The sequence below is a fragment of the Balaenoptera physalus genome (assembly GCF_965194825.1).
Source record: "Balaenoptera physalus genome assembly, chromosome: 20".
Taxonomy (NCBI): Eukaryota; Metazoa; Chordata; class Mammalia; order Artiodactyla; family Balaenopteridae; genus Balaenoptera; species Balaenoptera physalus.
Window position 1 is genome coordinate 49421766 of NC_138901.1, and position 16233 is coordinate 49437998.

General features: G+C 36.5%; 1 protein-coding gene across 4 annotated transcripts in view; it reads left to right on the plus strand.

The window, feature by feature from the left end:
- The window catches only part of TAOK1 (TAO kinase 1), a 166257-nt gene that overhangs the window by 79428 nt on the left and 70596 nt on the right, over positions 1-16233 (plus strand). For all 4 annotated transcript variants that reach the window (XM_082442795.1, XM_082442793.1, XM_082442792.1 and 1 more), the window contains 2 exons: positions 13039-13110; positions 15674-15775. In XM_082442795.1, coding sequence (XP_082298921.1) covers positions 13039-13110; positions 15674-15775 — 174 coding nt within the window. The remainder of the gene's footprint in view (positions 1-13038; positions 13111-15673; positions 15776-16233) is intronic.

The window sequence follows — 16233 nt, forward strand, 5'->3', positions numbered from 1 at the left end:
TTGTTCCTTCATGTGGACCATATTCCTTTGTTGCCTCATTTTGCCTAATTCACTGTGTTTATTTGTATGTAATAGGTAGGTTGATTATGTTTCCCAATCTTGGAGGAGTGCTTTATGTAGAAGATATCCTATTGGGCTCAGCAGTACACTCCCCTCTGGTCACCAGAGCTATATGATCTAGGGGTGCCCCCTATTTTGTCTGAGCAGACTCTTCTGTAGTGCTGGGGCCAACTACTATAGGTGCAGTGGTAGGCGGGGCTGATTTCCAGCCCAGTTGGTTGCCAGTCCTTGCCTTGTGTGGAAGCTGCCTGATGCTGGTGGGCCGGAGCTGGATCTTGGTACAGCTGGCTGTGCAGCCCAGGGAGTCCCGGGACTGGTGCTGGCTTGCTTGTTGGAGGTGTCCCAGGGCTGGTGCTGGTCTGTTGGTTGGCTGGCGGTGGGGGAACCAGGAGTAGAGCTGCCTGGCTGGTGTGTGGATAAGTCCTAGGCACTAATAAGCTGGAGGGAAGACTCCCAAAAGGTGCTTGTCAGCCCCAGTGTCTTTGTGGTAGACCAAGTTCCCAAAAATGGATGTTGAACCATTCTTGTGACCCTGGGATGAATCCAACTTGATCATGGTGTGTGGTCTTTTTTATGTGTTGTCGAATTTGGTTTGCTGAAATTTTGTTGAGAATGTTTGCATCTATGTTCATCGAAGATGTTAGCCTGTAATTTTCTTTTTTGGTAGTGTCTTTGTCTGGTTTTGGTATCAGGTTGATGGTGGCTTCACAGAATGACTATTAGAGTGTTCCCTCCTAATCAGTCTTTTGGAAGAGTTTGAGAAGGATTGGTATAACTTCTGCTTTGTATGTTTGGTAGAATTCCCCAGTGAAGACATCTGGTCCATGACTTCTGTTTGCAGGGAGATTTTTTTTTTTTATGTTACAGATTCTATTTCACTTCTAGTGAGCAGTCTATTCAAATTATCTGTTTCTTCTCGATTCAGTTTTGGTGTGCCATATGTTTCTAGAAACTTGTCCATTTCTTCCATGTTGTCCAATTTGTTGGCATATGATTGCTCATAATATTCTCTCTCTTTTTTTTTTTTTTTTTTGTATTTCTGTGGTATCTGTTGTTATTTCTCCTCTCTCATTTCTTATTTTGTTTATGTGGGTCCTCTCACTTTTCTTCTTGGTGAACCTGGCCAGAAGTTTGTCGATTTTGATTACCCTTTTTAAAAAAACAGCTTTTGGTTTTATTGATTTTTTTTCCCTAGACTTTAAAATCTCTATTTTATTTATTTTCTCTCTGATCTTTATTATTTCCTTCCTTCTTTAGGTGTTGTTTGTTCTTCTTTTTCTAATTCTTTTAGGTGGTAGATTAGGTTCTTTATTTGAGACTTTTCTTGTTTTTTGAGGAAGGCCAGTATTGCCTTGAACTTCTCTTAGGACTGCTTTTGCTGCATCCCATAGATTTTGTATGGTTGTGTTTTCATTGTCATTTGTCTCAAGTTATTTTTTAATTTCCTCTTTGATTTCATCATTGACTCTTTGTTTTTTAGTAGCATGTTGCTTAGTCTGCATGTAATCATTTTTTTCACATTTCTCTTTCTGTGGCTGATTTCGAGTTTCATTCTGTTGTGGTCAGAATAGATGCTTGAAATAATTTCTGTCCTCTTAAATTTGTTGAGGCTTGTCTTGTGTCCTTGTGTGTGGTCTATCCTAGAAAATGTTCCATGTGAGCTTGAAAAGAATATGTATTCTGAGGTTTTTTGGATGTAATGTCCTGAAAATATCTATTAATTCTGTTTGTTCTGTTGTGTCATCCAGGATCTCTGTTGCCTTATTGATTCTGTCTGGAAGATCTGTCCATTGATGTCAGTGGGGTGTTAAAGTCTCCTGCTATTATTGTATTCCAGTCAGTTTCTCCCTTTATGTCTGTATTTGTTTTATGTATTTAGGTGCTCCTATATTGGGTGCATATATGTTAACAAGTGTAATATACTCTCTCTGTATTGATATTTTTATCATTATATAGTGTCCTTCTTTATCTTTATGGCCTTTGTTTAAAGTCTGTTTTGTCTGATATGAGTATTGCTATCCGTGCTTTCTTATCATTTCCATTTGCATGAAATATCTTTTTCCATCCCCTCACTTTCTATTTTTTTTTCTTTTAAAGTTAGCCTTTATTTCTTAAGCTGGTGGTGGATACACTGGTATTCATTCTGTTGTTGTTGTTTTTTTGTTTTTTTTGGCCACACAGCACGCGGGATCTTAGTTCCCCGACCAGGTATCGAACCCGTGCCCCCTGCAGTGGAAGCTCAGAGTCTTAACCACAGGACTGCCAGGGAAGTCCCCATCCCCTCACGTTCAATCTGTGTGTGATCTTTGCTCTAAAGTAGGTCTCCTGTAGGCAGCATATTGTAGGCTCTTGTTTTATTATCCAATCTGCCCTATGTCTTTTGATTGGAGCATTTAATCCATTGATATTTAAGGTAATTATTGATAGATAGACATATTAATTGTCATTTTAAACCTTGTTTTCCAGTTGATTTTGTATTTCTTCTTTGTTTCTTTTTCTCTTTGTTTTTCCTTTTGTGGTTTGATGGTGTTCTTTTCTGTCATGCTTGAGTTCTCTTCTTTTTGGTGTTTGTGAATCTACTGTTTGTTTTTTATTTGTGCTTACCCTGTTTTTCAAGTATGTTAAGCCAATACTATATCTACTTGCTTTAGCTGGTAGCCATATAGGCTAAAACACGTTCTTAAAAAAAAAAAATCTGCATTTTCTTCCTCCCCTCCCCCACATTTAATGATTTTGATGTCCTCTTTTACACCGTTGTTATCCTTTTGCTGTTCATTGTAGTTATCATCACTTTTACAAAACGGTTTTATTTTTTGTTTTTTTTAATCTATGTTTTGGTTTATTCAAATGAAATACTTTCCAATTGTGATTTTCTCTTTCCTATAGATTCTTCTTTTCTATTTAGAGAAGACCTTTCAATTTTTCTTTTAGGATAGGTTTAGTATTGCTGTATTCTTTTAGTTTTTGCTTGTCTGAGAAATTATTGATTTCTCCTTCTATTCTAAATTATAATCTTGATGGGTAGAGTATCCTAGTTTGCAGGTTTTTCCCTTTCAGCGCTTTGAGTATTTCTTGCCTGTAGCTTTTCTGTAGAGACATCAGCTGATAGATATGGGGGTTCCCTTGTAGCTAACTCTTTGTTTTTCTTTTGCTGCCTTTAGAATCCTTTCTTTAACTTTTGCCATTTTAATTATAATATATCTTGGTGTAGGTCTTTTTGGGTTCATCTTGTTTTGGATCCTCTGTGCTTCCCGTACCTGGATATCTGTTTCTTACTTTAGGTTTGGGAAGTTTTCAGTCACAATTTCTTCAAGTACATTTTCGATCCCCATTTCTCTTTCTTCTCCTTCTGGGATCCCTATTATGTGTAGATTGGCTCACATTGTATTATCCCATAGGTCTAACATATTGCTTTCTTTTTTTTTTCATTTGTCTTCTGTCTGCTGTTCTGATTGGATGATTTCCATTATTCTATCTTCTAGATCACTTATTCATTCTTTTGATTGCTGTTCTTTGCCTTTAGCTCAGCTTTCGTCTCAGCAAATGAGTTTTCTAATTTTAATTGGCTCCTCTTTATAGTTTCTAATTCCTTGTTACAGTGGTTGGCATTTTTATCAATAGCTTTCTTAATTCCTTCAGTATTTTTATTACTTCCTTTTTAAACTCAGGATCTCATAGACTGGAGAGGTCTGTTTTTGTTTTTGTTTTTTAATTTAATTAATTAATTAATTTACTTACTTATTTGGCTGTGTTGGGTCTTCTTTGCTGTGCGCGGGCTTTCTCTAGTTGTGGCGAGTGGGGGCTACTCTTCGTTGCAGTGCGCGGGCTTCTCATTGCGGTGCCTTCTCGTTGTGGAGCATGGGCTCTAGACGCGCGTGCTTCAGTAGTTGTGGCTTGTGGGCTCTAGAGCGCAGGCTCAGTAGTTGTGCACGGGCTTAGTTGCTCCGCGGCATGTGGGATCTTCCTGGCCCAGGGCTTGAACCCATGTCCCCTGCATTGGCAGGCAGATTCTTAACCATTGTGCCACCAGGGAAGTCCTGAGAGGTCTGTTTTATTGCTTGTTCTTTCAGGAGATTTTTCTTGTTCTTTTAATTGGGAGTGGTTCCTCTGCTTCTTTATTTTACTTATATTTCTCTGACTCTGTGCATTTAGGAGAAACCCTTATCTACTGTGGTCTTGAAGGGCTGTTTTTATGTGGGAGCATCCTTGTGTAGCCTGTGTGAGTCTGATATTTTTGGTGCAAGGACTGTTTTTAATATGGATGCCTGCCACGTCTTTCTTCAGTGTGTGGTGGCTTTTTTCCTCTTGATAGGAGGTGTGATTGGTGTTGTGGTGAGCAGATAACCTGCACTGGATGTTGAGTGGGGCCGCCTGTTTGCTCTATAATTGTCACAGCCCTTTCGGGGGTAAGGTCTGCTCCCCAGTTGTTGTAGTAGAAGCCTCCAAATCGGTTTCTGAGCTGTGATGTGAGGTAGGTGGTACTGGAGCACCTCTGCTGGGAGAGGAGCCACTGAGTATTCCTCTACAGGAGCTGTTCACCAGGAAGTGCACTCTGTGGTGTTGCCTGTCACGCTATGTGCACTCACAAAGTACACTGTTGTTGGCACTACCTTCGGCCCTGCCTCAGTCAAGGGAATGCAGGCAGTCAGCCTGGATATCCCTCAGGCTCTGTGCTCACAAAGCCAGTAGGGCAGATCTACTGAAGTCAGGCACCTGGACGTTCCACGGGGGCTACAGAATCAGCCCAGGTCCTGGCCCTGCCTCTGCATGCCTGTGCCCGCAAAGCCTGTAGCTGCTAACGCCGGACCACCCCAGCCTTGGAAGCAACAGTAATCCACTGGGATGTCCCGCAGGCACAGAGCTTAACAAAGCTGCCAGTAGCTGTGTAAATCCACCAGTCTCACAGCCCCTGAGGGTAGGCTCAGATTTCAGCCCCACTTCTGCATGTGGACAGCCCACCAGCACAGAGGTGGTAGAGGTGGAGCCACATTGACTGTGAGCTCAGGTGAGCTCTTGGAGAATGAGGCTGCTATGATGGGGCCCCGCCCCTCCCTTTACATGTGTGTTTAACTATGTGGCTTCTGTTGTGGCCCCAGGCTCTATCCTGCGCACACCCCCGGTTGCAGCCCAGAGCACCCTCCAGCTCCTTCCGGCCATCTCCACACAGCCAACCCCAGCCCTTTCCCCAGGTCTGTCCACTGAAGCCCAAGTTGCAGCACTCAGCCCCTGCACGCACTAGCAGATGTGCATCTCGGTCTGGGAAGTGCAGCGAGGTGGCCAGGACCATCTGTGCTGGTTTCTCTCTGTTCTGCCTCCCACAGTCTGGTTGCTGCACTCTCCTCTGAGCCTGTGAAGCTCCTTATCTGTCCCAGCTGATCTCCCAACCAGTGAAAGCGGTTCCCAGACTGAGGGAACCTTCCTCTTTCATAGCTCCCTCCCAGGGGCACAGGTCCCATCCTGATTCCTTTTTTTTTTTTTCCTTCATTCTACTCTGTTACGTGGTGCTCTTGCAGCTTTAGTTGTATTAGATCTTCTGCCAGTGTTCAGTAGGTATTCTGTGAGAATTCTTCCACATGTAAATGTATTTTTGATGTATTTGTGGGAGGAGGTGTGCTCCACGTCCTTCTCTTCTGCCGTCTTTATCTCGAGAAGCAGTTTTCTTAATGTCCAAGAAAGAAGTTAGGAGTAAGGAAATGAGGAAGGCTAGAAATAACCCTGTTGTATGTTGGATTGGAATTGGAGGTATCAGTAGGAACTCCTCACTCTCTCTCTCTCTCTCTCTCTCTCTCTCTCTCATGCACACACAGATATACACATATTTATAAAGGTTAAAAATTTCTTTTATTAAATGTAGAAGGACTAAGGGAAATAATTGTTGCAGCCAAGATCCATTAGTAGATGCTAAAATTAGTAGGTTAAAGTTTGAGATGAAACAGGATATATGCATAATCTCAATATAGCCCCAAAGATATTTATTAATTAAAATGGAAAAATCAAGGCATATACCTGGCAGAGACTGCCTTAACCAAGTGATCAAGGTTAGTATCACCAGAAACGTCGACATCATTTATCTCCTTTCTGACATGACACTAAGAAGGACACATCATTCCTGTGGCATTCTCATTTAAAAATCCATAAACAATATAATTATGAGGAAATATCAGGTAAACTCAAGTTAAGGAACATTATACAAAATAACCTGTACTCTTCAAAAGTGTCAAAGACATGAAATACAAGGAAAGATTTAAGAACTTTTGCAAATTTGGAGGAGAGAAAGGCAACATGATAACCAAATATTTTTGCAATATAGGATCCCAGAATAGAGAAAGGTTATTAGTGGACTTCCCTGGTGACGCAGTGGTTAAGAATCTGCCTGCCAGTGCAGGGTACACGGGTTCAATCCCTGGTCCGGGAAGATTCCACATGCCGTGGAGCAACTAAGCCCATGCACCACAACTACTGAGCCTGCACGCCCTAGAGCCTGTGCGCCGCAACGACTGAGCCCACGCGCCGCAACTGCTGAAGCCAGTGCTCCACAACAAGAGAAGCCACCACAATGAGAAGCCCGCACACCGCAATGAAGGGTAGCCCCCACTCGCCACAACTAGAGAAAGCCCGTGCACAGCAATGAAGACCCAATGCAGAGAAAGAAAAACAAAAGTTATTAGTGAAAAAATTGGTGAAATTCAAATAAAGCCTATAGTTTAGTTAGTAGTTAATAATTTTACCAGTGTTAATTTCTTAGTTTTGATAATTTTATTATGCAAGATATTAACATTAGGCAAAAGCTGGGTGAAAGGTATATGGTAACTCTCTGTACTATATTTGCACCGTTCCCTAAGTCTAAAATAATTTCAAAGAAAAAAAATTTTTTTAACTCACTAGTAACCAGAAAGGGACTTTTTCCCAAAAAGTGGGGAGGATGTAAGTTTCTGTTGACTCTTTTTTTTTTTTTTAACTTCAGAAAAATAATATACACTTTAGAAATTAAAATTTCCAGGAAATAAAATTGGTAAAGGAATATGTTTTATTATTTTAAAAACTGTAACTTTAAGATTGAGCCAGTGATATACTATTCTGAAGTCATAAAACATCTCTAAGTATTCCTTTCTTAATCTATAGGGGAAAATGCCACTCATTTATTTCTTCTTTGTATAAAAATTGTTTTTTTTCCCCTCAAACAGCAAGTGTTATACAGATGTTTAATATTTTGGCAGTATTATGGGTTTAGTCTTTTTTATGGGCACCTTAGGAATGAAACTACAATTTATTAATAAATTAATAAATTTAGTAATTTATTAATAATAAAATATTATTTCTCTTGAGAAAATATGGTTCAAATTCTTAACAATTTGAGCTTTTGGTTTATACCCCAATTATAAATTGGAGACAAAAATAATAAAAACTCCATCTATAATTTCACTACCCACGGACAGCTACTGTTAACATTTAGGTATATAACTTGTAGAATTTTGTGTACACATGTGTATGTGTGTGTTTCATGTTGCTCACTTTTGTTTAATTTCTGGATTGGACACAAAATAGAGAAGAGGGACCCAGGATATAGATATTTTAGAAACAACCCTTTTTCTATTTTACAATTTTGTCTGAGTTTATGCTTATACCTTTCCTCTCCAAATACACTAATATAGAGAAATATATAGAAAAAGGAAAAATATACATAGAATCTTAGAAATGGGCTCAATAAAAGAACCCCATTGAGAAAATCCCTGAAAAATAGCCATTCAATATGCTGGTAGGATTTTTTTAAATTGATTTTATTTAGTTTAATTCATATATAATAAATATACAGATATTAAATATATAGTTTGATGAAATTAGATAAATTATACAACCAACAGTTCAACATATAAAATGGTGATAGTTGTAGGAATGGATATGAAGAGATAGAGGATGGAATGATTTTTGTTTGAATATACCTCTTTGGATAATAAATACTTTATATACTTAAAAATTAAAATTAATATGTATGGGGGGAGGGTTGTCACTGACATCAAAGGCAAACAGGAACAATGAACCCAACTGTATTTCAGACATAACTACATTGAGGGGAAAAATAGAACTAATATGAGTAACTTTTGTACATAGTATTTTAACTGTATACTCTCAGTCTGGTTGGGAGAGGGAAACTGTAGGCAAATCTTGAACCCTTCTTAATAGACTTCTTTCATATTTGTATGGGTGTGATGGATCTGAAACTATATGTTAAAGGATTGAGCGGGAATTCCTTGGTGGTCCAGTGGTTAGGACTGGGTGTTTTCACTGCTGTGGCTGGGGCTCAATCCCTGGTCGGGGAACTAAAATCCTGCAAGCCACGTGGTGTGACCAAAAAAAAAAAAGAAGGACTGAGTAATGAATAATGTTGATGTTGTTTGGGGTCAGGATCCTAACTGTGAAAATATGGAAAGAAATACGGAAGTGGGAAAGGTAAGGAAGAACCCTGTGGGATTGATTGGATAGGAATTAACAGTGTTAATATGAAATAATTATATCTCATATATGTGTGTGCATCTCCTAGCTCCATCTGCTGCAAGATTGTATTTGTAATGACACCCAGTAGTAATGAGCACACTTAGCACTCAGATCTTGAATTTAATTCCTAACTAAAAGGAACAAGAACTTATTGGAGGGATGTCTCATTTTGCTGTGGGGGCAGGGAACATAAATGATAAGCCTTAGAAGACCTTGTGCCAGAAAGTTAAAAAGTGCTTTAAAGAAAGAAAAAAAAAAAAATGGAGCCTGTCAAAAAGACATTGGAGCCAGCTTGGAGGGGCTCCCACTGGCCAAATCTGGAACAATTTGAACATCATTATAAAGATAGTAATGGATTATAACCCATTTAATAAAATAGGACTTCATAATTTCCATGATAGATGATGGATGGATGGATGGCTGAAAAGGGGGGTCTTTTCCTTATAATAGAATGCCTGACTGATAAATGTGAAGGGAATGGTAGAGGCGGGGGGAGGAAATGAGCATTCTGTAATCATCATAGTGAAGATTGTTTTGGGCTATTATCTTCAATGTTTGCTAAATCTAAGGGAAAATTTTGATGAGCAGGATGTTTACGTGGTTTTAAAGTATCTCTCCACAGATCCCTTGTTAGATACAAGGTAGGAAACAGTAACTTTAACTATACACATTGGAAAAACACAGACAACACCTTTAGTGGGTGATGAAAATTGGTAACACCAATGAGGAGTGAACACATTGTATACCTCCAGATATGATACCCTGGGAAGGACACAATATCACTCTTATAATATTCTTGCCGGGGGTGTATAATCAGAATCTAATCTTGAAGAAATGTCAGACAAGCACAAATTTAGTTACATTCTCTAAAATACCACTGTGTATTCTTCAAAAATGTCAGTATCATGAAAGACAAAGAGGGGTTATGGAATTGTTCTAGATTAGAGGTGACTAAGTAAGCACAATATGTGTTCCTGAAGGGAGGGAAAAACATGTTTGTGAACATTAAATATTTTTACTTTTTGCTTTTTAAAAACATGAATAAGCAAAAGTCGTATCTCCTTTTAACTTGGTCATTTAATTTTAATCATCATTACTAGTACATTTGGATTTTAATAGTCACGTTTTAGTTTAATTTAGTATTTTAAAATAATAGATTTGCAGATTTCACAGTTAGTACAGTGTTTTCCCCTATATTCTTCATCTAGTTCCCCTAATGTTAATATGTTACATAATCATGGTACATTTATCAAAACTAAGAAATCAACATTGATAGGATACTAGTAACTAAACTACGTACTATATTCTGTGTACTAAATTTTGCCAGTTTTTCCACTGTTTCTTCTCTGTTCTAGAATCTAATCCAGGATACTTCATTGCATTTAGTGTACCCACTTTTAAATTAAGCTTTGTCTTAGGCCAATTAAGAGTGTAGCTGTTTAATGCAAAACAGTGAAATTAGGTCCTTACCTCATACTATAGAAGAATTAACTCAAAATGGATCAAAACCTCAATGTCACAGTTAAAACTATAAAACTCTTAGAAGAAAACATAGGGGTAAATCTGCATGTCTTTAGTTTTGGCAGAGCATTCTCAGATGTGACACCAAAAGCATGAGCAATAAAAGAAAAAAATAAATTGACCTTAATCAAAAATAAAAACTTCTGTGCTTCAAAGTAGTGAAAAGACAACCTACAGAATAGGAGAAAAAAATTTGTAAATCATATATCTGATAAGGGACTTGTGCCTAGAATATGTAAAGAACTCTTATAACTCAATCAAAAGACAACCCAATTTAAAAATGGGCAAAGGATCTGAATTGACATTTCTCAAAGAAAGATGTACAAATGGCTAAGGAGCACATGAAAAGATTAAATCATTAGTCATGAATCTTGAAAAAAGCCAGTCACAAAAGACCACATATTACATAGTTCCATTTATATGAAATGTCCAGTATGGTCAAGTCTCTAGAGACACGGAAAAGTAGATTAGTTGTTGCTGAGGGCCGAATGGGTTTTTTTTTTTTAATGAAGAAAAGAATTTTATTGTAAAATACACATAAAATTTACCGTTTGACCATTTCTAAATGAACAATTTGGAGTTTCTTTTTGAGGTGATGAAAGTCCTAAAATTGACTGTAATGATGGTTGCATATATCTGTGAATGTTCGAAATGCCACTGAATTGTACACATTAAAATGGGTGAATTGTATGGCATGTAAATTATATCTCAGCTCTTATAAAAGAGTGCAGTATAGCTGTTTAGACATGATTAAAATAAAGAGGTTCATAGATAGATAAGCAGAGGACATTTTGGAAAAATAAATTTATATTCAAGCAGGACGTCTGTGGATAGATCCGCTTCACCCATTACAATAAGTGGTGCCAGTTTCCTAACCAGTACACTGGTAATTGAAATTGGAATGTGATTAAGTTTCCCAGGGCCCACTTAACTGTCTTTTTTTTTTTCCCCAAGCCACTCTATTGAGATAAAATTTACATATGTGCTGTCTTTTTTAACAAATTTTAAAGTATAAATTACATACCATAAGTTCACCAATTTTATGCCTACATTTCAATGATTGTCAGTAAATATAGAGTTTTGCAGCCATCACCATAATCTAATTTAGAACATTTTATCTTTGGGAACTCATTAAAAATCTGAATTGAAGATGAGTTCTTCCAACAGATGATTTGAGGTGGTTCTGACACTTTTAGTGAACCCATTTAAAATATTTTGCAGCTAGTCTCATGTGCCTTCTTAATATATAATCATTTTTTTTAACACATGAAAGTTTGGCTTTTCTAGTTAACTGTTGTGGTTCTGTTACATTTTTATTACCTTTTTTTCAGAATTACCTCAACAATGTTAAGTAATAATTGTGATAGCATTTTAGCAGTCTTAAGCCTGATTAGCAGTAGTTTACAATAGAGGTGATTTATCATGTTTAGGAATTACCTTTCTAATTTGTGTTTCCTAAGAGTTTGGCCTTCTTTGCAATTGAATACATTTAGAGTTGGGCACTTCTGCATTTTCAGGATTTATTGAGCATTTATAAGTATATATATGTGTGTGTGTGTGTGTTTATTTATTTGTTTGTTTGTTCCCCCTTTAACTTTTAAAAATTGTGGTACAATTACTGAGCCTGTGCGTCTGGAGCCTGTGCTCCACAACAAGAGAGGCCGCGATAGTGAGAGGCCTGCACACCGCGATGAAGAGTAGCCCCCGCTTGCCACAACTGGAGAAAGCCCTCGCACAGAAACGAAGACCCAACACAGCTATAAATTAAATAAATAAATAAATTACTTAAAAAAAAAAAATTGTGGTAAATTATGAGATTTTTTTTCTAGTATTAGAATCTTTTTCATTTCTGTAATTTTATCCAAATGAAAAATTATATATATTAGTGTATTTTATCCAAATTAAAAATTATTTTAATGCTCTATAATATTTTAAAATTTTTATTTAGAGTTTTCTTGTCTATATTTACAAGTGAAATTGATACCTAACTTGCTATTTTGTGCTGTTTGTGAGGTTTTAGTTATTGGGTTATACTGCCTTCTTAAAATTAATGGGCTAGCTTTCCTTTTTTTCCCCCCTTATATCCTGGAAAGTTCACCTGGTAAAACTATTTCCCACTGAAGAGTATTTTATATTTGTTTATTTGTTTGTTTAATATTTGTTTATTGGGCTGCATTGGGTTTTCGTGTGGCAAGTGAGATCTTTGTTGCTGTGTGTGGGATCTTCGTTGCAGCATGTGGGATCTTTAGTTGTGGCATGCAAGATCTTTAGTTGCAGCATGTGAACTCTTAGTTGCGGCATGTGGGATCTAGTTCCCTGACCAAGGATCAAACCCAGGCCCCCTGCACTGGGAGCTCGGAGCCACTGGACCACTGGGGAAGTCCCTACGTTTTGTTTTGTTTTTTTGCGGCTTGCGGAATCTTAGTTCCCTGACCAGGGATTGAACCCGTGCCCTCGGCAGTGAAAGCCGGGGTCCTCACCACTGGACTGCCAGGGAATTCCCCACTCAAGAGTATTTTAAAGACAATTCATTGGTGTTCTTTTCAGTCTGCCACCATTGTTTGTTTTACTTACATTTTCTTCTTTAGATCAGTTTTAGTAATTTATTCCTTCCAGAAAATTGTCCATTTCATTGAGATTTCAAAATTGATTAGCATAGGCTTGTATATACTAGTCTTGTTTTGTCTCTCTGTTACAGTGCTATTCAAATTTCTGGTTTTTCCTCTTAACTAGATCTCTCAAAGATAAACCCTGCTTTATATTTCTTTCCAAAGTACCAGTTCCTGGATGATTTGATAAGTTTCACTATATGGTTATTGGGTTTTTTTTGTTATTAATGTTCTTTAAAGGCAGTTTTGATGCTCCTTTTGACATGGTAGCTCATAAATGCTTTTATTCTCAAATAAATTATTGCCCAGATTTAATCTGTTAATTTTTACAATAGTTCTTTCTTTGCTTTTTTAGGCACGAGATGTGCGCACCAATGAAGTGGTGGCTATCAAGAAAATGTCTTATAGTGGAAAGCAGTCCACTGAGGTAGGTGAAATATTTATATTCTTCTTGACATGTTAGAAAAAGACATACTGTTTTTAATTGAGGGTAGCTGGGAATTTTTTCAAAAAAGTGTAGCATACCTAAAAGTATACGAATATTAAGAATATATCTCAGTGTATTTTCTTTCACAAACTGAGTGTACCCGTTTAACTTGTACCTAGAGCCATAAACAGCATATTACTGGCATTCCAAAAGCCCACCTGTCCCCCTGCTTTTAATTTTTTAACTGTGGTGTAATACATTACTTTATCTTTATCATAGAAGGCTTATCAGTTTCTAAAAGAGTAAACTAGAATAAGATGCATTTAACAGTAAATTATATTGGATGTAATTTTTTTAATGATTCAGACATTAAGGGCTGATTTAAGCAAACTTTAATCAGCAGACAATATATATCTAGTCTGAAAATTTTTTTTAAATACAATTATTGATACTATACTGAGTATACTTTAGTTCACTAATATTGTGAGTAGTTTTTTTTAGTATATTTATTTTGTTTAATTGCATAAATTTATTTTATGAAATATAGTCTACTGTTAAAAACTAGGATCTGTCAGTCTTTAATTTTTCAATGTAATTATTTTTAATTGTGGTAAAATACACATAACAAATTTACCATCATAACCATTTTCAAGTATGTACTTCAGTGGCTTTAAGGACATTCACATTGTTTTGCATCCATCACCACCATTCATCTCCAGAACTCTTTTCATCTTGAAAAACTGCAATTCTTTACCCATTAAACAATAACTCCCCACTCCCTCCTCCCCTCAGCCCTTGGATATCACTCCTCTATTTTCTGTCTTTATGAATTTGACTACTTTAAGTATCTCATGTAAGTGAAATCATGCAGTATTTGTCCTTTTGTGACTGGCTTATTTCACTTTACATAATGTCCTCAGAGTTCATCCATGTTGTGGTATGTGTCAGAATTTCCATCCTTTTTAAGGCTAATATTCCTGTGTGTGTGTGTGTGTGTGTGTGTGTGTGTGTAAAACACTACATTTTATTTATCCATCCATTCATCTGTCAGTGGATGCTTAGGTTCCTACTGTCTCTTGGTTATTGAGTCCTTAGTCTCAGTACTTTCGGTGTATGCCCAGAGTTGGAATTGCTGGATCAGTCTTTAATTTTTAAAGACTTTGGTTTTCTACTTTTTTGGAATCTCTTTATTTTATGATAAATCTTGTTTTTGTAACGATCATACTATGAATATGATAACACTGTTATGATTATATCACTGTTCCATCATTTTGATACCTAAAAAACTCAGTTTCTTATAGGATTACTCTCATTTATATTCTATTCTGTAGCACAACTTCAGAGCTAGCTTTCATAGGCAAACTTGTACTGTGTCTGTTCGATTAGTTACACCTAGAACAAAAAGTTTCATTTAGGGCATCATCTTTTCACAGCTAATATTAACGTCTTTCATGAAATTTTTTTACATTGAAAAATGCGGGGTTTTGTTTTCTTTTGAAAGTTTCAAATATCATTCAAACTTGAAATTTAAAGGCCATGAAACATTTTCTGAGTTTAACATCTTATATCTTATACATTTTATATAAAACACTGTGAACATATTTTGCTGTATTTTGTTGAGGGCTTGTGAAATAACATCGGTGATATATGGATCTTACATTCTAGTACAAAACATTTTTTAAAGTTTCCTATTATGCCAGTTTCCCTGCTTTTAGAAATATGGCCCAAGTCAGTGGTAAAGGTTGAAAAAACTATAAAACAAGAACAAAAAATAGATTCCTCATTCTCACCCCACAGCTGCTAAGCCTCTAGAGTCTCTGGGTGTAGACACGGTAACCAGTATTTTTAGAGTTCTCTGGTTGCTTCTTAAGAGTAACTATGTTTAGGACATGGCCTAAGTGTCTAAGGTTGTCACGGAGTAGCTTATGGCTGAAGGTTTATCTGTATTTCCTGGTAGGTGTCATTGAGGAATGCTCTTAGTAAAATATGTAGGGAAATGTTTTCATACTGTTTTTTTTTTTTTCTGTGAACTTTCCCATATAATAACTAATTGTTCTCTAGCATTTTATTTTAGGAAGTGTGCACTTATGGGTTTAAATCTTCGTTTGAATTTAAAAAGCAAACAAAACCTTAACGTTTGGTAGAACACATAAGCCAAAAACACAATAGATGAACTTTATGGTATGTAAATTATACATCAAAAAGCTGCAAATAAGAAGGGAAGATGAACTTTTGAAGAAAAATCACTAAATATGGTATATAGTTTTCATCGGCATGTTTGGTGTGTGGTTGTAAAATTTTAATAAGACTCATTGATGATAAGTTTTACCAAACTAAAATTTGTCCTACCATGAATGAAATAATTTTATAAATTATGTAATTGAGTTATAAACTATATGAACATAACTTTTTAATTTATTATTTTGATATTTACATATTACAAATGAAGTTTAATGTTCTCAATAACCCTTCTTAATCTGATTACTTTTTTTCTTATATAACTTTCTCAGGAAAAGCAGCTGTTCATAATTTTTTCCTTCATTCGTTTTTTTTCTCCCCATAGAAATGGCAGGATATTATTAAGGAAGTCAAGTTTCTACAAAGAATAAAACATCCCAACAGTATAGAATACAAAGGCTGCTATTTACGTGAGCACACAGCATGGGTAGGTATATGCTTCCCCCTTGCTGTAATTTTAGTTGGTTTCTGTTTAGAGTTAATTATTTCAAGAATGTCTCAAAATGGTTGTGTAATCCCATGCAGAAACACCTTGAAATGTTAGTTCATTCTGAGAGGGAGAGCAGCTTTTCCTAGAACTCCTAGGCAGGAGAGGGAATGTATGTTTTGCGAGTTTACTGCAGAGATTTAGCTGACATTTATGTACATTTTTTGTACTCATTTTTTAAGGTAAATGGTGACTAGGGTTTGTTTTACTTCAAACACTCTTCTTGGTCTCCTTGGTGAATTTATTTTATCTCAAGTAGAATCTTTTTAATAATATATTACATGGTACATGGTAAAATGTTCTCTGACATTTTTTAGTAGTATCATTCTTCAAATGGTTTATCAAACATTGTGAAAGCAATCCTGTTACTTGAGGATGAAATCTAGCTTATCTTTGAC